Below are 21,260 nucleotides of genomic sequence, written 5' to 3'. Positions count from 1 at the left end.
CCCCGACTGCCGCTCCCACACACACACACACACACCCACACACACACACACACACACCCACGCAAACAAATACCCCCATGAACATTTACAGCAGAAAACAGCGTACGTCCGCCTTTCTGCTCGTAAACCGAGTCAATATCAAACTGCGCAAAGTAACAATCTCTGCTTTTTAAATTTTTTATTTCACTCTTCAGGTTCCACTTTAAAGAGCACCGACTCCACTCTGCTGCGTCGAGGGGACTGGAGTGGAAGTAGGCATGAAAAGGGATTAGTGGGTTGCGAGTCAATTTGAATATTTTGTGGAGTTGGGGGGGGAAGAGGAAGCAGCGCAGATGTGAACAAAGTACAGAAAACAGACACCAAAAACAATGTCCTAAAATGTAGTGGCAGCTACAAAACAAATTTATCGTTGATAAGTGATTGAAAGAGGAGATTTTGAAAATGCTCTCTTCCATACTATGATAGCTATTTTTCAATTTCTGATGCATAAAATTAGTTTTAACATTGCAGGGGGCACTGTGAGATTCTATTCAACTGATTTTATTTGAAACAGTAAAGCAACATATAACAGTCCTACCTCTGAAAATGTATTATTGCAGTCATAATAGTGTTATCTCTAATGGCGATCTGTTGTTACTTTAATACATGTTTACATTTAGCAGTAGTTTTCAAATGTTTCCAGTTTTTGCCAAACTAATATAAGCTGGTCCAGTAGCTTCCTTACAAGCTTCGGTCCGATTCTTTACAGACATGTTGCTTCTTAACTTACCAGCGGTTCTGAATCAGTGTTTCCTTAAAGGAGTTTTTATCCTGGTTTAATAAAAGCTGATGATGCGTTTTTAGTTTTTTCTCTTTGATGTTGATGAGAGCTTCACAGATATCTTTACCAATTTTTCTATTTTAATTCAAAATTTTGCACATGAAAAGTAGTTTTATGAATGCAGTTATTCTGGTGACTAAAAGCGGTTTTACATTCAAAGTTTTTAACATAGTAGAAAACCAGGTTTAAAGCTTTCTGTGATTAATTCTAAATTATTTTAATTAGAAAGAAATAAAACAAATTACCTTTGTAATTTCTTCAGTTTTAAGTTAAAAAAAAAACATGAGAGTCTGAGATCCTCTTTATACATCAACATGCCCCCACAGTAACAGCCCCAATCTCCACAAAGATTAAACGTTATCCTGCACAAACATTCAGATTGACAAATGACATGCAGTACTTATTTTTCCTTTAAATGATCCCTGATCTGCTTCGGTGCCACAACTCTCGGAGTGTTTGCTTATGTTTATTTACTGAAATGCCGATTCATGACACACGTAAAATTTCGAGGTGACTCTGACAGCCTTTGCAGAGGCACGTTCAGCGCGATGTTTGCTGATGTGCATTTACCAAATTTGACTCCCGGCAGAGTTTGTCATTCATTTGGTTAATTATCGCTCTGTTTGACTTACACTCCTGGGAATCCTGTAATCTCTATAAGAGGCGACTCACTCTGGCAGATCACCTCGGATTTGTGGGAAAATCAATATTCGTGCTGGGCTGTGCACGGCTGCCATGTGGGCCTGAACGACACAAACCGAAGATGCTGGCTATTGAACACCGCGATGGGCTCAAGTTGTCACCGATAGTGTTGCAATTTACCTGTTTCCGAATCCCTGCAATCAATTCTGCGCTTTACTGTTGCGACATTTGCTCATTTAATCAGCAACAACAGCAAATCAGGGCACCAATCATGGCCTCAGTGCAGCTTATGTAAATTCCCCCTGCACAACCTGTTAATGAGGTACCAATACCTACTGATTTGGCTGCAAATAATATCTTTGTATAACTGTCTTATTAAATTTGCCTCATGACCATCTCTGTGTAGCTTACAGTCATACTTAATAACTATAGAGCTTCCTAAGCTCATGTTAATCATTTGTGCTTATTTTAAAACTTATTATTTGTGCATTTTCTTAAGACAGGCTTTGATTTTAAGGTTGAGAATTTATCTTTCATAGCTACTCTATATGTACGTTTGGCACAATATTTGACGGTGCATGTTTTTTAGCTTTGAATTGAAGGCAGAATGTGTTGAGAGACTGAGAATCCATGCAGGCCCACCCATGTGTGCACAACCCCCTGATGGTACGATTATTAACTGGTGAAAAGAAAAACTCAGTCTTGTTTCTTGGTGCGACATGCTTCTGCTCAGAAACAGCAACAGGAATATGTTCCTGTGTTGTAATCTTGGTATTTTTTTCTATTAAAGGGGTTGGCAACACCACAATAAAATATGCTGTTAAGTATAAATGAGCTCATTAAGCTTGATTGAAATCATCTCCGTTTTCATGTACAACAATCTTCTAATTTGCGCCTGGATCAATGTTAACTCCTGTCTTTTTTTCTCTTTCTCTCTCAGGGTGGAGGTTGCAGGATTCCTGCTCAGTGCAGCTTATTAGGAAGCAACACCATACTTGGGGAGAGACAAAAAAAAGACAGTCTTCATGTTCCTAATAATGGCAGCTGTTTGCATGGCCAAACTGGGTGCCCAGCTCTTTGTGCTGTTCCTTTGCCTGACTATACATGCCGGCATGCTTCAGTTTGCTGCTGCTTCTATACAAGGATACTTTGGGGACATAGATATGACGTGCCCATCTGTATGCAGGTGCGATGAGGACTTTATCTATTGTAATGATCGTGGCCTGAGCTCCATCCCATCACTGCCTCCTTCTGCATCTGTCCTCTACCTTCAGAACAATCACATAAACAACCCAGGCCTCCCCACCTCCTTGGAGCGTCATCTGTCTGTACGCGTTGTATACCTCTATGATAATGAGCTGGATGAATTTCCCATGCACCTTCCTCCGTCTGTGCGAGAGCTGCATTTGCAGGACAACAATATACGCACCATCCCTCGCACCACGCTGGGTCGAATGCCCTTGTTAGAAAAACTTCACTTGGATGACAACTCCATCTCCACTGTGTCCATTGAAGATCAGGCCTTCGCCGACAACCCGCGGTTACGCTTGCTTTTTCTTTCACGCAACCATCTGTCTAGTATTCCCTCGGGACTGCCAGCTTCTTTGGAGGAACTGCGTCTGGATGACAACCGGATCTCTACTATCCCAACTCATGCTTTCCGAGGCCTCAATTCATTAAGGTGTCTTGTTTTGGATGGGAACCTTTTGGCAAACCAACGCATTGCAGATGACACATTCTCCCGTCTCTCTAACTTGACAGAACTGTCCCTTGTTCGCAATTCCCTTCAAACCCCACCTGTCAATCTGCCCAGTGCTCATCTACAGCGACTGTCTCTACAAGACAATGCCCTGACTCACATGCCACGTGGTTCCTTGGACGGCATGCACAGGTTGCAGAGATTGGACTTATCAGGAAATAACCTAACTACGTTACCAAGGGGGCTGTTCAAAGACCTTGACAGTCTTGGCCAGCTGCTGGTGCGTGGGAATCCGTGGCACTGTGGCTGCAACCTTCGATGGCTTTATGACTGGTTGCGTGCCCGTGGCAACACCATCACCGTCAGGGGTCTCACTTGCCATGGGCCGGACAGGGTGCGAGATCTGGCTTTGATTGACCTGGGCAGTGAAATGGAGGAATGTGAAGTAGTGAGACTGACAGGGACTAAAGACAAAGGGGCTGTTGGTGGGGTTGAGAGCTCCACTACCAATGCACCTCCACAGGGTTCCCTCTTTACTCTGCGCTCAAAGAGGCCTGGCTTCGGGTTTCCCGACTCTGGCTTAGACTACACTCTTAGCAGCAGTGGTGTGGGGAAGAGCTTGGCGCTAAATGTAAAACCTCTATCTCACAACAGTATTCGTGTTACCTGGAGTGCAGCTCAGCCAAGCTCCTCTTTTAGGTTAAGCTGGCTCCGACAAGGTACTGGGAATGCCATGGAATCGATCACAGAGACGCTTGTGCGGGGTGATCGCCAAGAGTATCTGCTAACGTCCCTTCAGCCACGCTCTAGCTATATCATTTGCATGGTGCCACTGGCTGTCAGTTCAGAAAGCAAAGCCACAGTTTCTGGAGATGCTGACTCTGATGAAGCCTTAGTTTGTGCAAAAGCAGAAACGTCAGACCCTAGCACATCGGAAGAGGAAGAGGATGAGGATTCACATCACATTACATCACTGCCCCTAGCAGGGATTATTGGTGGAGCTACCGCCACTGTATCTTTGGCTCTAATCTTTGGCATCTTTTGTTGGTACGGGCATAGAACTGGGCATTTATGTTCCCGTGACCACTACACTCGCAGTAGCTCGAGAAAAAGCAAAACCTATGATGATTACATTGAATCTGGCACGAAGAAGGATAACACGATCCTGGAGATTCGCGGCCCAGGTTTCCAGATGACACCAATGCCAGCTTGTCCGCCGATGCAACCGAAACCCCTTCGAGAGGATTACATCATTCACACCATATTCCCCTCCAATGGCACTGGCTTATACAAAGGGTCCAACCATGTTTCTAATGCTGGGCATGGCACCAACCGTGGCTATAGAGAAGGAGGAATCCCAGATATAGACTACTGCTACACATGATGTATGGTACCAGATGCTGTTCATAGTGTAATTGGTAAAACTGTATAGATGCACAATTTCCCTTGGCATGGACACTTCTGAAGCACCCCTCTGTGCCTTCTTCTTCTTCTGGTCTCCCATTCCAAATGACCTACTGTTCATTACTGAGAGGACTAAATACAATTAACTGAACTGTGTGGGAACAATTCACTGCAGGAAGCAGCAGCCAGTGCCCCAGGTGTAAATGCACAGCTGAGTGTTTCTTCACCGTCTTAGTAATGGCCCGTGTATGATTCTCTCTCTCTCTCTTTTTTTTATTTTTTTGCTCTTTCTCTGTGACATGGAAGAATGTATCTTTAGTGGAAAGGTCAAACCTGGCGTGGGCGAAGGTGGAGTTTCTTTTTCACACATGGCAGCTGCAGCGGTCAGCTCAAAATGGATTCATTAATGATGAAAAACAGACATTTTTGGTACTTTTTTTTCTTCTCCTTCTCACCAGTCACACAGTACGTAGTCTTATTGACTCATTGTTCCAAATGCCTCAACTATATTGATGTGCCCTATCAGCTACCCAAGCAAAGGGCTTTGTAAAGCTGTGAATTGTTCTATTTTAAACAACCCAATAACCACTTGTCTTAAAGTAGGCTTGCTATTTCCTTATTCAGTAGATGGCAGGGTTACGACGGTACGAGGGCTGATCAGTTTTGGTTTTACCTCTTCAGATCATTCACCTGAGATCAGTAAGGTAGTGCTGCAGCACGTGTGTGTAGATTATTTACCATTATCATTACCAACCAGGCTGTGTTTGGATAATGCTTTGCTGTTTCTTTTTCAGTGGTTTGTTCCATGATGAAACTCTACACAGATATCTTTATTTATATTGTCCTTTATGATATGATTTGTCTCTGGTTAAACCGCTTTTTTTTGTAATTTGTACCTCATGTTTGTCACAATTAATGAATTTCAGCTGTTTTCAGAATTCTGTTTTTTACTTTAAACATTGACATGAATTATCGATCGAGTCTGTTTGTACTGTTATGTCATTTTATTTAATTTTTTTAATCAAACCACCCAAGGTTTAGCATGTAAACCCTCAGATCCCCTTAGGCAACGACCTCAGCTGCTCTTTTCCAACGTGTGCTTCACCCCGTGACCTCTGTTGCGGACTTTTTGGGTTTGTAAACCGTTTCCTCCCCACCACCGTTCTGACTGAGCGGACAAGCTAATAAAGCGGAGCCTCCTGCTGGAGGAAGAACTCTTGTGAGTGACCTAGAAGACGAGGCCAAGAACTGTGAGTGCATTTGAGGAGACTCCAACCGCAACACTGTTGACCTACACTGTGGGGCGGCGGCCAAGTTGTGTGGGCGGGTGGACAGGTGGGGAATGAGGGGAGACTCATCAGTGATGGCGGTTCACTGATGTTTGTTTTAGCGACCGGAGAAAGGCCTCCGCTCATTCCACCTCTTTTATTACTGAGCAGCACTAAAAATGTAAATGTGTTAGCACTTAGCAGGGAGGAGGAATAAAAGTAACAGGGGTAAAGACACAAACCTGTGTTGTATTGAGAAGGATACAGAATTGATGGCTGCTGCACAGCGGGATTCAGAGCTGCATAAATCTGTTTGTCATACCTGGATGCGACCCTCTCCGGGTTTATTATCGTCTATCAGTTGTTTATCACTGTGTTGCTTCCAAAGGGGAAACCGTTTGTGCTTCCTTTGACTATTCCGTCCGGCAGTTTCGTACTGGTGTCAGACAATACGTCAGTGGAATGTAAAATTCACCTTGCACCCAAAATTACTGGCTTGGCTAATTTTGTTTTGGGGAATGTTGATATAGTGTAATTGTGACTTCTTTTCGGTTTTTTTTCTTCTATTTTTTTTAGTTTTTTTTTCCAAGTGGGTCTGTTAAAGATGCATACTTCCTCTTCATTTGTATAAATAAAATCTTGGCCACAGCCACATGAATATATATATTTTTTTCTGGTGAAAAGTATAGAAAATAATAGTGCCATAATTTTGCGTTTAAAAAAAAAAAGAAGAAAAAAAAAGATGTAAACCTGAGATGTGTGTGGAATTTGCTTTATGAATTCATCTTCAGAGGGGATTAATAAAAGTTTTATAATCTTGTTATCACTGCAACCAGTCATTTCACTTCACCCCTGTGGAGATAATCTTTTAGCAGCTCAGAAGGCATCGGAGCAGCAAAGATTTATATTTGAATGAACTGTCTTCACGCATAAACTTGACCCACATATTGTTTCAGTTTGAAGGAGGCCTCATGTAAAACGCACCACAGCCCGCAGCCAGACGAAACTGGCTGAGAATCTGAGACGGAGCATGTGAGCCTCTTAACAGGCCGCTGCCTGGACGCGACCTCATGGCCTTGCTCAAACCTGACGTTAACATGTGTAGACAGCACTCAGTACAGATGTGTGAATGTACCCGAGAGGCAGTAAGGAAGCACTGAGGCCGCGTCGCGTACAGCTGGACTCTTTTACCGTGTCTCCATGGCGATGACAAAGGAACACCAAAATAGATTCCTAATTCACACATGATTAAAGTGTTATTTTGTAAAAAAAAAAATCTTTCTAACCACATGTTTCAGTCATTTCACGTGAACCAACTGGCCACTTTATAAAGGTACGTCTTGGTCGGGATCCATTTTGCATTCAGAGATTCTTTATTATTCACAGTGTAGATTTCATAAGGTGTTTGAAATCCATGTCACACAGTGTCTGCAGCTTTGTCCGTTGCACTAGCATAATGTGCGCCCTAAAGCTGCTCAATTGGATTGACACGGTGACTGGAGGCCGCTGGAGTACAGTGAACTCACCGTCATTGTCTCATTGCCTAAATTTATTGATTGGCTGTCGTGTGATTGGATCATTTGGGGGTTTTTTGAAAAATTGACAATGTGCTGCTACTGCAATAAAAAGCAAAGTAATGTTAATGCATTCTATAGTTTCATTCCGAATGACCCTGCAAGGATAAACAACGGATGGAAGATGAATGCCTGGTTCTTTTTTCCTCTTTAATACAACTTCGGGTTCTGCCTGTCACACAGCTGATTGCCACAGAAATGCAATGTGCCGCTATTTCATTTATTTATAACCACGCTAGTGTAGTCCGCTGTTAAATTGCAATTTCTACTGGCAGCTCAAGCCCTTGGGCTGCCAATAGACATTGTTAAGACAATAAAGTTTTGCACAGAGCAGCAAATGTTAGAAGATTACTGATAGCGGAGGATCGAGAGAGAAGTGAATGTGGCAGACTGACTCTAGTAGCATGACACTACATTAGCAGGAACTACAACATCTTAATTACTTAGCTTGGTATCAGTTTTTAAGATAAAGAACAAAAAATTATTTATTGTATGAAAAGAAGGTTTCAATAGTTTCAACCTGACCCAAATCTTTATCCTCAGGTGAAATAAAACTGGATATAATCTTCATTAACTACAGCGCCGTAAAGACTCAAACCTGAGATAAAACTGGAAAATGTAACACCAGTGCTCGACTGACATCCCCACACGGACGAGACAAACGCCTTCTGGAGAAGACTGAACGAGTTGCACCCCATCACAGGTACAAATGTCTGGAGCGCTCAAGGTGAGGTGTTCAAGTTTAAAACGCTGTCCAAGGTGGCAGTGGTAGCATCATGCTAAGGGTGTGTTTTTCTGCCAGTGGTGGTGGTGCTTTGCACATAGTGAGTGAAGTAATGAAGAAAAATTACTACCTTTAATTTCTTTGAACTCGCCATCAAATCATAAGGTAAAAGGTCAAAACGTGACGCATCAACAGGGACAGATTTACGAGAACGTGGGCCCCCGGGCTGGAGCCAGTTTTGGTGCTAAGTCTCAGTGCAGTAACAGGTAGGCCTATATAACAGTGAGTATCAATTGATGTGAGGTAGATTTAAGACATCCCCTGGCCAACAGCTCCATGTTGTTTCCAAATAACATTTAATTTTCCAATGATGGAATATTGTTTGTATTCATAAAAATCCCAAACTACTAATACAGCTCATCTGGTTTCGTAATGAGTTTTAGGTAAAAGTACAATGTGTGCAAAACAGCACTCACTAAAAAAAAAGAAGAAAAGTTTATTCTTTGTCTAAGAAATTAAGTCCATTTTCATCTTGAGCACCTCTGAATGACATTAATTTAAATATCGCTAGGGGAGTATATTTAAGTTTCAGCCACAATGTGCAGTACAGACCAAATGTTTGTTACAGAAAACCTACATCCAGTTTATACTTGTATCCTCACTCCCTGCAAGAGGAAAAGAAAAAACAAATATCGGACATTCGACTAACATCCTGTGAAAGTGAAATATCTGGTGACGGTAACTCAGAGGAACTCTGCTGTGAACCATTTCCAAAGCTCAGAAAAAACATGGGAACTTGGAGGTAGATTATAAATCATCGTCGGGAGGAAATGTGCTTATTTTGAAAACACAAACTGATTATACACCTCCTGTTGTAGCTCTGATTTTAAAAACATCGTTTATTGTAAAAGCCTTTATTGGCTCTCCTGCTGATCTTCGACTTTCCACTTCTCTTTCTTCTCCTCGACCACCTTTTGTGTTCACGCAGATGAAAAATAAGCTGGAAGATGAGACAAATTGGATGTGAGGCAGTCATTTCTTGTCTCATTACTGAGCAATTTCTCCTGCAAATCTCATTGTGCTGCCACAATTACAGACTATACAGCACTGAATGAGCCAAAACACGAAATAGGACAGAGGACAAACTGGGGACATGTATAAGAGTTTCTGCACGGACACACAGACTTGATGAGTCTTTGACAAATAGAAAAGCAGATGGGTTTCCTGGCTTTTAACTCTCAAGGGGGTTTATGTGGGTTTTTTTCTTTTTTTTTTCAAAAGTTAACAGTGAATAAGCCGGCAGTCGGATCATCTTGGTTGGGAGTCTTTCCACACTGAATGGATTTTGGAAGTAATGCTTGATCTGAGCCTTTGGGATTTGGATAAGTAAGAACTCCTTCGGCTGCACTGAAATCCCAGTTTCTGCCAGCGCAGAGACACACTCCATCTATGACTTTCTGGAAAGTGACCAGCAAGGATGAGAACTCAGTGAAAAAAGAAAATTAATAGAGTCCGGTATAAAGATCACGAACAACCTGTCTTTGTCTTGTTGATGCGCTGTCCTTGAAAGTCTTCGAAGAACCTAAAGATACGTTAAGGAGGAGAAATCAAACGAAGCTGGAAAATTCCCTCTGCGCTGCAGTGGAGATAAAAACACAAGAGATGAAAAGAAAATAAAATCTGAATATCACGCTTCATTAATTGGATATGAATTATACTCCTTGACTGCTGCTTCGTTATAAACACGGACCAGGCAGCAGCAGCCTTGGTGTCAACAAAGACAGCTGCAGATTGGGAGTCGGGCGCAATCCCTGTGGGATGCAGCCGAGCTGGTGGGAGCCCACTGGTGGGACAGAGGAATGCAGTGGACCTCAGTCTTAGATATCACAGTATGTAGCACTGAATTTGTTTCAACTTCAGCTGAGATGTGAGACTACATTGAATAAGTACTCAAACCCCTTGAATGCTTCAACATTTTGTTGTTTCAGCTGTTTGTTATAAACTATGTGTCAAACCTAAGACTCCTTTTATAGATCAAACCATTTTACATACACAAAAATACAATATATCCACACCCACCTGGTGCTGGATTTTCTTTCCATGTCACAGTTATGTGCCTCTTTGCTTTTTTTCCCCTCCCATTTTTCTTTGAGAAACAGGTCAAGCTCAGTCAGATTAAACGGGGAAGGAGTTTTAAAGTCGATATTTTCATTTTGGATTTGAGTCTGACACATTTAGACCGTTGTAATGTAACTCCTGCTACATGTTTATGCTCCTGCTCCTGCTGGAGGGTGAACCTCGCTGATCTCAGAGTGTAACACACTCTAAGAAAAGACTCATTAAGTTCTTTCACTTAAAGCTATAAGAACAAAGTTATTTCCATCCAGGCCATTTCATACTCTGCCAAAATGTGGATGCACAACTGTAGTTGGTGTACTAAACATGTTCACTTTGAAAGAAAACCACACACACAGAAACGAGGGGCTATGCTCAGATGATGTGCCAAGAACCAAACTTAAACCAGGGCTACAGGAACAGAATCGTGTCGTTTTGTTTTTTACAGTCGTGGGAGAGAGAGCAGGCGTCTCTGTTCCTGATGAGTGAATATGGCCCTTAACTGGTTTTCTCCCAGTATTGCCCTATATTAAGCTGCGTTCAAGTTACATTTCACAATACGTTGCATTTTGATCAGACCAGAGAGCCATCTTTCAATTGGTGCGTCCCCACCAAGCAAGCTTTGGAGCTTGGTGCGTCCTTTGCATGACTTTCTGTATCCTTCACCTTCATAATTATGCCTTATTCTGGATTTATCTATCAAAATAAATTAAAATCAAATAAAATTAAATTAAATTCATTCATGCTTGTGGATTATAACGAGTAAAGGTCCGATGAGTGTAAACACATTTGGAAAATACATAAATTATCCATCTTGAAATGAAAATATTCTTCCTCCCAGCCTCTGACTTTACATCTGTTAAATGATACCCTGGTATTCATAGGGCAGGATGATTTGCCCTGTGACATTTTATTACTGTACAATGATCCATACAGTAACCGTATACAAGTCTAATCCTGTTATTCTCAAGGACTAACAGACTCTCTGTGGCAGGTTCCCAGAAACGCACTCTGCAGGTGGACCGCATTGTTTCCCCGACGCGCTCCAAACCTTGCTTTTTGTCTTCTTGCCTAATTAGTTTAATGCAGAAGGCTAAATGAAGACTTAATACACACGCGTGGGGCGGAAAGATTACATCCAAAGCCTAAATTTACTTACAGTATTATCGAAAGCAAATTTACTGCCAAGCAGATTTGCTGTAGGTAGCCAAACATCTGTTTGAAGAGGGCTATTTATTCTGAAGTGGTGGTAATCATTGTGATGTGGCTCACATTACTGAGGTGCTGCTCCAGACTGGTATAAAATTACATTTTGCGAATCAATTTAGCTCCAGCTCTTTTTTTCTCAATTAAATCAGGGGAATATCGCCGATGCATTTGTTTGAAAGGGAGTAAAAAACATTTGTTCTGCGGAGGTTGCTGAATAAAACTAATACCATTAAGAAAAAGCTTATATGCAGAACTTGTACAACTTAAACACTTTGGGTTCTGTGAGTTAAGAACAGTAGCTTTGTTTCTACAGTAATCACACTATATGTAAAAGTTAATTCTGGATATTATAATATAACAAACTTAAACCCACATGACTAAAATCAAAATCTTTTGTTCCCTTTCTATTTTTTTTCTTTCTTTTTATAAATGACTGCCTCAGGTCAACTTTGCCCTCTGTGTTACACAGATGACAAAACAAATGTTTTACAGAGAGGATGTTTTTGTTGCTGTACTGTGTGAATAAATGTAGAAGCTGTGGAACGAAAAAGTTAATAATACTGCTCCATAAAAATAAAAAAAGATGGTCTTTGTTCCAAAACACTGTAATCATTTTCTAAAGAATCTGCACTGAAAAGTTCAACACTGATCAAGTTCAGCATTTATAAATGACTTTTGTTCCTGTTAGTTTGTTCCCTGACGAAACTCAACGTGTGTAATATTTTTACACAACTAAAAGTTAAAACTTTTCTTACAAAAAAAAACAGATAAAAAAACATTTCTCATCACATTTCTTTTCTTAGATACTTCAGCAAAGTTTATACAGTTTAAAGTCATTTATCTTTTGTAAGTCAAAATTTGCTATTTGTAGAAATTCATAATATTAATAAATCTAGTGCTGCATTTAACAAGTGGTTTGTAGTCTATGTAAATGATGCTGATCTACTTTTTATCAGCATCATTTATCAGGTTGCTACAATCGACAGTAGCCACACAGGTACGCCCACTAGAAGGAAACAAACTCACCCAGTACAACACTTTCATTCTATTGGCTGAGAGGTTGCTAGGCGACGGTGCTTTCTTTTTGTTCCAGAAGCAAACAGAAAATGTTTCGTAAGTGAGCAGAGAGTCCGAGCAGAAACTATGTCTGAGTGCGAGGAGAAGTTTTGAGAAGAAAGACATGAAGTCCTGCTTTCAACAGGAAAACGTAAGCAAAAGTCTTAAAAGTTTGGAGAACAAAAGACACGAAATCCTGTTTTCAGACTGAAAATGTGTGCTCCTGGATTATGGCAGGAAAATTCCCCCATAACTACATCATAATTGAGACACAAAACTAGCAGAAGTAGTAAAATTATTAATCACAAATTACAAAAGAAAAATTAAAAATACCTGTGAGATTTACCAAAAATATATTTACTTGTAAATAATTATTGACAAAAAGCAACTTTATAAGGTAAAAGGTTTGCTTAAAACACTGAAATAGAATGTGTCCAAGTGAGTTTTAGCATTGAATGTGTAGGTCCTTAAATAACACATTGTATCTTCTTCTGGATAGGGTTTCTTGATATTCATGGCCAGATTTATAGTGTTTCACAGAGGTGATGCTAAAAACAGATGTAGGATCCATATTTTGCTGTCCTGAAAAGATATAGACTAGAGCTTGGGTCTGCAACTCTGGAGCCACATGCTGCTCTCCATCACTTTCACTGTAAAAAAAAAAAAAGAACCTTACAAATAAATGTTTATATTTCAATACAATGGAATTATTATTTTTTATTTTAGAGTTTTCAAAACAAAATTAGAATAATACATACCTGTGTGTGTTATTGCTGACATGACTATGAAAGGCCCATTTAAGCCTTGTTCTGCCACTCTCACATGCATATATTCTTCTCACACATACAAACTTTTTTTTTCTCACCCAAACAATTTTTTCCCCTCATATAAAGATGCATCACTTTAAAAATAAAACCCTTTTCCATTACATATGTGCATATTTGTTACACAACTATAAATCATCTCACTCACTAACAGCAATCCTCACATCTTAAAATATGTAAAACACCTTTGAATAAATTCATTTTAATTGTAGTGGCATAATCTCACCCAAAAGATGCTGCCTTTAGTTTAACTATATTCAGTAGGAGGAATAACAATCCAATATTGTAAAATAAGTTTTAATTAAATTACCCGTTCCACAATTAGGGAGTCCACTGCTGCTGTTAATATTATGCACAACTCCCTTTTGCAAAATATGACATTTTCTAATCTTAAAAGTCCCCTCACTCATAAAAATCTCCAAAGGGAGAGATTTCTGTTTTGCTCTAAAGGGAAAATTAGAAAGTGTGGTTTTGCTCTCCAAATAAGATTCATAGATGTGTGTGTGTGTGTGTGTGTGTGTGTGTGTGGTTTTTTTTTTGGTTAAAATCTCAAAATAATTTTAACATGCACAGAAAATATTTGTCTACATGTGATAAAAAAAAAAGTGGTTTCCTAATGCAGTTTACACACTCACAGCAAAAACAGTATAATATGTATAGCTCTAATTTAGTTGATTTAGAAGCAGTATTTCATGGAAGGATAACATTTTGCAGGTTTAGACAGACAGAAAAAATGGTTTCTGTAATCAGAAAGATTCCAGATTAGACTTTGATGAGCTAAAATGAAATGATAGCTTGCAATATATTACCAATACAGGCATTGCTGTATTATTTAGAAACACTATTTTGTTCTATTTTACCCATTAACCATCTCAATTTAACAGTCAAACTTTGCAAATGCAAGTCCAACAATGGAAAGTGATGATTCTTGTAAGCAGAGGGATTTTCCTAGCAGAAGCTAACAGGCTCTGGAGATAAATGCACAATTTTAACTTTTCAAAAAATGTTTTTCAACATCAACTTCTGTCTGTAAAAAACACATTTTGCCAGTACAATCCAACAATATGTGATGTATATGGCCAACAGGGGCATCTATTAAAAATCAAATTAGCCTTGAAGGAGGTAATACCCTTTTGTCAATTACCTGGAGTTCACTCTTCTTTGCTTCCAGAAGTACCATTTTATGTTCTAAGCAACTAAAATACTTAATTGACTTGTGAAATTCTACATATGTTTGTAGCTCCATAAAGTAAGTCATAATGCCACAGCATCACTAATGGTTCATCTCCCTCTGCTCATACATTTAATTTATTTTCATTGACCTTTCCTTCTTTAACTTTCTGTCAGCAGACTTGGGGTCAGGCTGCATTCAGGGTTGATTCAGGTTCTGTGCGTTCTGAGTTGTGTTGGATTGGGTCTAAAACTCATTTGCATTCTGAACCTTGTATTATACTGAAGTGAGCAAGCACTCTTTCCTGCCTCCAAAAATGCTCATAGTGATAAACAGAAACACAAGCTGGACATGGCTGAAACGGTTAGTCAACCAGCAGTAAAACCATGAATGTTATCAGGTCAGAATCACAGGTTGGCAGAGAATGATTCAGTATCAAAACAGCAACAGCATGAAACATCTCTGACTAAGTCTGTGGCAGTAAAAGCAGGACAGGCGAACTCTACGTCTGCCTTTATGGACACAAAAAAGAAGAGAAACAAGTGTTAGCATGTTCGCGATGAGCATGTTAGCATGCTAGCTTTAGGTTTAGCTAAGTTAGCTTCACAAAACGGTAGCACAGCTGAACTCTTGTATTGACCACCGGTGAAAGTGCTCTGACTTGACTGGCAGTTAGCTTTCCGTTGTTGCAAGGATTTGTTTGCTTTTCCTCAAACCCACAGCAATATCACATTCCATACACAGGGATGGAAATTATTGTTGACAATAATGCTCTTAAATTCAACTTTTATAATCTTTAACATCCCTTTTGTTCGAGTTTGGAAGCAAACTTTTGTGTACAAGTTTGCTTGTTTTGTTGCATTTCTTTTACAATACAGTTCTTTTTACAGTATTGAGAACAGATAGCCATATGTTTTTTTTTATTAAACGGTTTTATGTTTGGTTTTGTTATTGTTTGTTTTCTAACCAGGACATACGTTATAAAAAGGTGTTTTTGAAAATACAAATGAGTTTTATTTCCCCACCAGCCACAGAGATTAATTTCATAATCTCTATGACACAATGATAGTCAGAGATTCCCCAAAGATAACCTGCATTGCAACAAAGTGTCTCTTATCTTCTATTTATGCTCTTATCTATTAGCACCTGGAGTGGGACCCCCCAGCCTGTGACACACCACTCAAGGTCTCCACAGTTTATTTATCCATCAGGAGGGCGTCCATATCTATTGCAAACGCGCCCGGATCTCCTACTGTGCAGTGTCAACGTAATTTACTGTCTTATAAAGCAGGACCCTTTGAGACTTTAATGGTGATTACGGACTATCCTGAGAACCAATAACAGCCGAGAGCTTGGATGGGGAGGGTCTGCACACCTACACTCCCTGTCATCCAGGGCACTTAGTCTTTGATTGCTTGCCTGTTGTCCTTTCAGGTGACCCTTCACAAAACAAATCCTGGCTGCTGTTTCAGTACCTGGTTTCACAGGGCAGATGTTTTTGTTGCGTTGGGTTTTACTGCAAGACAAGGAATGTTTACATATTCTAAAAGTCTGTGTGACCTCGGGTACAATTTCTGTGTGGAGAACCTTAAATCCTCTTTTTACCAGATCACACAGATAAGTTTGTAAAAATTACCAGGGGCACTGTTGCAAATTAGATACAGTTTATTGAATTCACATATGCCTATGGGCAAAAATAGTCAATTTATTTTATTGTACAAAAATTACCACACTAAAAGTAGGAGTCTATGCTGGCCTTGGAAACCTTGTAGCTGAAAAACATAGTTAAAACCCAATTAAATAAAGTTAGACTGCTTGGGGGAGGAATAATAATAATAATAAGGAAAACACAAATATAACTAAATGCACCCAAGTGTTCCCCAACAAAAACACACTCACACAAAAATCCCTGGTGAATACAGCAAAGAAAAGAAAAGCTCCCCTTCCACTAGTCTCCTCAATCTAAATAAAACAGCTTGGGACCCAGGGACAGCATAGGTCCTTTTTTTAAAAACAAGCCAGAGAGCTAGACAATAAAAACTCCCCTTTCTTAAACAAAACCAAAAAAAAAGATAATACTTTTGATCAATAATAACTATCCAAAAAAAGAAATTCTAAACAAAAATTGAAATTGAAACAAAAACTAAAACTGAAACAGTAGCAGGCCAACCTACACACAAAAGAGATCAAGTTAGACAAGCACCTTAAGTAGCCAGATAATAGTGAGAAACTGCCTTTACCTTCTCTAAAGTGAAACCAGTCAGCGGCGCTCTGGACGTCTCTCTCTAGAAGTATGTTACCTACAACAATCAAGTGGAGGAATCAGAAATGATTCTAAACCCACCTCACGCTCAATGTCAAACATCCCTCTGCTGTTAACATACCTGCTTTTAAATGTAAACGCGGATTACCTGTCTCCCTAACAAACAAGCTGCGCTCTGTCACAGCATCTTCCATATATGGGCAAGAGGAGGAGGGCACCATATATGGGCACCATACTTCCGGGACAAGATGCCCCGGCTTCATCTGAATAACTGAACAGTTGTCATTGTTAAAACTCTTAGGATTATTTATTCTTTTGGAAGCGTGTGTTATTGTGTTTAGAACAACGTTGTTCGCAAACTATGTTTTTCCAAGTCAAGCTTCAAATGACTGACATTAACATTTCCATACAGGATGCATGATATATAGGCCACCTAAAGTATAGGGTGTACATTTAATAATTACCTTTCAAACTAATTCAACAAGTTAAGATTTAACATATTTATCTTTTTTTGGAATGTTAAACTCAACGTAAAAAACAAAACTGTTATTAACTGTTCTGAATCCAAAAACAATGAATTAGATACATTTACCTATATTTTTAAGAAGTAGGTCACAGAATTTCTGAAGGAAGTGCTCTTGCTTTAAAGATCTGTTCTTTTTCTCCTTTCCTTGATTAGAAAGATTTGCAAGATTATTAGGAAACCTTGATCTAAATCAGCATTTAAAACCTTTTGTCTAGTCTAATCAGTACTCAGGACATAAACAGTAATCAGGAAATTAGCAAAGAGTGAGGCTCAGTTTGGGAGAATAAATGAACTGAAGGGTCTTCGTAATGATGCTAATTTGGCAAGACACGAAAAAGTCAGAGGCTATTTCAGCTTGTTTTATTTATTTATTTTTTTTAAAACGATAAGCCAAAGTCATGTTAGATGCAGAAAGACAAACTGTTGGGGTTGGGGTGCAGCTGCTAGGCAGAAGCCATAGTCCTCAGCTGTAGCATCTGCTATAGAAAGAACCCATAGACAAGTCATTATTTTTCTCAATGAAGAAGAAGAGCCACTGCAACCAGCGGCAGTCCCACATTTCCACTCTTTAGTGGTCTTAGAGGGTCTTAGGAATACAGTCTAAGACCACAATGTCAATACTCACCCCCACAGAGCTGGGTTTTTCAGTCCAGTATTTGGGGTTGGAGAGAATGGAATGGACTCCCTGGATTGTTGACCTCAGTCCCACTGAACACTTGCTGGACGCGCCAGAATGACCAACACAACCAGACTTACCAGCTTCCAACAAATGCTGGTTGAGGAATGAGATGCCATCCTACAGCAGCTGGTGATGGTGACCATAGGGAGGTTCCAACTTGTTGTGGTTGTGAGTAATTCGTCCACAGACTACCTTGTCTGTTAAGTTAATCATCATTATATGTTGTTTTTATTTCAAACTTAGTTTAATTTAATGTTGTTAATTGCAGCATAATTTGTTTGACAGAAGGAGATGATTTGGGGTTTAACTGCTGCAGAACCTCCAAGTGATTTTTTCTTATAAAAGTGCAGTGAAGGGAATAAATAATCTGTCCAGTGGTGCAAAATTTATTGTCAACAGTAAAGAAATGATCAACACATATTTCCTCACTTTTTATGCTTACGTTTATTTTTGATTAACCCTAACTCTAACCCTTACACTTCTTGTAGAAGGTCCCCAAATGAGCAGCCGTCTTGTCCAACTGGTCTCCTTTCAAATGTGTTAGGTTAACATGAGAAAGACAATCATCTCCTTGTTTCCAATTTGTGTCTATTTTGGAGAGTAATCTGCTTCATCTCATTGTTACAGTTAGAAACAAAGGGGATTTATTTGTGCAACCACATGTACTGCTTCTCTGACTGCCATAGTCTGCAGTGTAATCGTGATTTTTTCCCCCCCAGCAAACTCTGTGGTGAGGATAATCCAGGATCTCCAGACCTCTCAGTCGTTGATAAGATTACAAGGTCTCAGATGAAATGGAGACATGAGCAAAGGTTTGAAGGCCAGGGAGGAGCCAGTCAGGACCGAGGTAATGTCACTGCCGTTTCAATGTTTATTGGGAGCGGCACACACAGATCCCCTTCAAGCATCACACACACACCCCTGCACGCCCCTGCACCCCCCCGCACACGCCCACACACACAAGCATTTCCCTGTATTGATCTGTCCAGAAAAAGAGTTGAGGTCAGCAGGCATATGTCTAAATTTCTTTCTCTCTGTCGCTCACACTCCATTTGTCTCTGTCTGATTCAATACTCTCCTTCCCCCCATCAGGGGGCCGTGTCTCAGGCGTACATCTGCGACTCCCTTTCCCTGACCCTCTCTCACACTCCGGAGTTTCTTTGTCTCCGTCTCTTTGCCCTTCACTTGACATCCATAAATCAATCAGACCAATTTCATCCAGAACAAAGCCTGATGGATTTGCTTCGAAGCCACCGTCCTGATAAAGTAACGGCATCCAGAGTGTAATTACCCTTTGAATTAGATGATGTGGCTATGTGACCATGGATTTGATTTAGCTTAATTTTCAGCTATCTCTCTCATGCACACAACCACACACCCGCCCACACCCACACAAATAATATGCAATCCTGCGATAATGGTGTTAAAAAACCTGAGACGTGGAGCTTTTTTTTTTTAGCTTTTTCCACTGGTTAACTATTTATTTGTTGACTGGAAAGAGTTAAATACTTATTTTCATGTCACCCTTTGGTTTGAGGATAGCTGTTAGAAGTTGACAAAGTTGAGGACCTGATTGCATCTCGGTGCATTCACACCAACCCTGTTTAGTCCACTTTGGTCAAACTCCAGTTTGTTTGGAGATGTGTGAATGTGGAATCAAACTCTGATGTAGACCAAAAAAACAAACTCTGGTCTGCCTAAAAACCTGGGTGTCTGTTCGGTTGAAATGAATTCTGGTGCGGGTTTGAATGCATGTGTGAATGAAAGCAAGACCACCCCCAAAAGTAGGAGGCAGACTATATCACGGGGCATTCTGGGTAAATACAACCAAAACAATTGCGCAAGTCTAGCTTTAGAAATGGCTCATGGTCTTTTACCAAAGACAACTGCTAAAGTTTTGTTTTCATAGTGTGAGGAGGGAAGTTGCATTCATGTCTTCTTTAGAGGTTTTCATGCCGTTCTCCTCAGTGGTTCTTGACGCAGCGCCACCACAGGCGAGGAGGTGAACAGGTTTTTCAAAGCGTTTGTTTCATTTGAGGCAGTGCAGTGTGAAAGCGAACAGCACCAACTGAAAATGTAACAAATATTGCAACTTTGGTCCCCGTTTGAACCAAATCTACCAGACTATCAGATGTGACAACATTCATCAAACAAGAATCCGGAAACCTCATACTGACTATTGTTTTTTTTTTTTTTTTATTACACTTGGAGTGATAGGAACACTTGAATTCATTAATTTGGATGAATAGTGCTTGGTATTTTTATGCATATTTAATTGTTTCTGGGTTTTATTTTCTGTTGGATGACAACTAATTATTTTGGAGTGAATGCAAGAGTACTTGAGGGCCTTTCTGATGAGAACAAGAGCCACATCCAATCTTTGTTAAAAGGCCGTGTGAGCACAATTGACAAAAGAACGTGGATCGCTGAAAGGATTTGTTTTATGCTGGTATTGATTGTTTGTCTCATATAACAAATTGTAATGCGGGAAATGTGTTTCTATAACTCAAAATGAAAATACTTATTTTCTCAGGGCACATTTTTATTCTGTTTTGATGAGTTCACCAATAAAATTGCTCTGTTTGTTTATTTTTGGATGACTTGCTAATAGCTTTACTGATACATCGCAGCTCATTTTACCATAAAATCCCCCTTTTTTTTCTCTTGATGTACAGTCATCCAAGCGCAACATGTCAAAGTAACACATGTGAACATGTAGAGGCTGTGCTCTGACTGCAGCATCAGGGAGGAGAATAATTAAACGAGCCATGCCTGAATCTTAACACTCTCCCTCACAGATAGAGCTGATAGCTGATCAATACCTGCCAGACTCAATCAGTCAATAACGTCCTGCAGCCTAACGCGGCTCGGCGCTCCGTCACCGTGTTCAGGCCGAGCTGCAGCACCCCGGGGGCTGATACGTCCTCCAGCGTCTCTGTCATTTGTCTTTAGATTTGCCTTCATCTGAAAGCCACGTTCCCCCTTCGTTCCCTCCACTGTCAGTGATTTATGCTCGTCCCTGCTTGTCACTGCGGGACACTACAGGTCCATGCTCCTTGGCACAAACTCATTTAGTCTCGCTCTCTGTTTTTCTCACAGAGGGCTGAGAGGGTTGACACAGGTATCCGTGTTGCTGAAACATGTTCCATCTAATGAGCTGGTGGAAGTTGTTCCCATTTGTGAGGGGAACAAATGACTCCCCCGTTCAGCCGTCTTTTGTGAAACAGTGAAGTTGTTTTTCTTTGACTTTTTGCTGTGTCATGTTTTAAGCCAAATTTGACATAAC

General features: G+C 40.2%; 1 protein-coding gene across 1 annotated transcript in view; it reads left to right on the top strand.

Annotated features, from left to right (window-relative positions):
• flrt1a (fibronectin leucine rich transmembrane protein 1a) overlaps positions 1–6,656 on the top strand; it is a 59,123-nt gene extending 52,467 nt beyond the window's left edge. The window contains exon 3 of the mRNA XM_028030631.1: positions 2,403–6,656. Coding sequence (XP_027886432.1) covers positions 2,488–4,545 — 2,058 coding nt within the window. The 5' untranslated portion in view covers positions 2,403–2,487 and the 3' untranslated portion in view covers positions 4,546–6,656. The remainder of the gene's footprint in view (positions 1–2,402) is intronic.
• The last annotated feature ends 14,604 nt before the right edge of the window (positions 6,657–21,260 follow it).

Source organism: Xiphophorus couchianus, chromosome 11, assembly GCF_001444195.1.
Source record: "Xiphophorus couchianus chromosome 11, X_couchianus-1.0, whole genome shotgun sequence".
NCBI lineage: Eukaryota > Metazoa > Chordata > Actinopteri > Cyprinodontiformes > Poeciliidae > Xiphophorus > Xiphophorus couchianus.
This window is presented reverse-complemented; position numbering and strand designations above follow the sequence as displayed.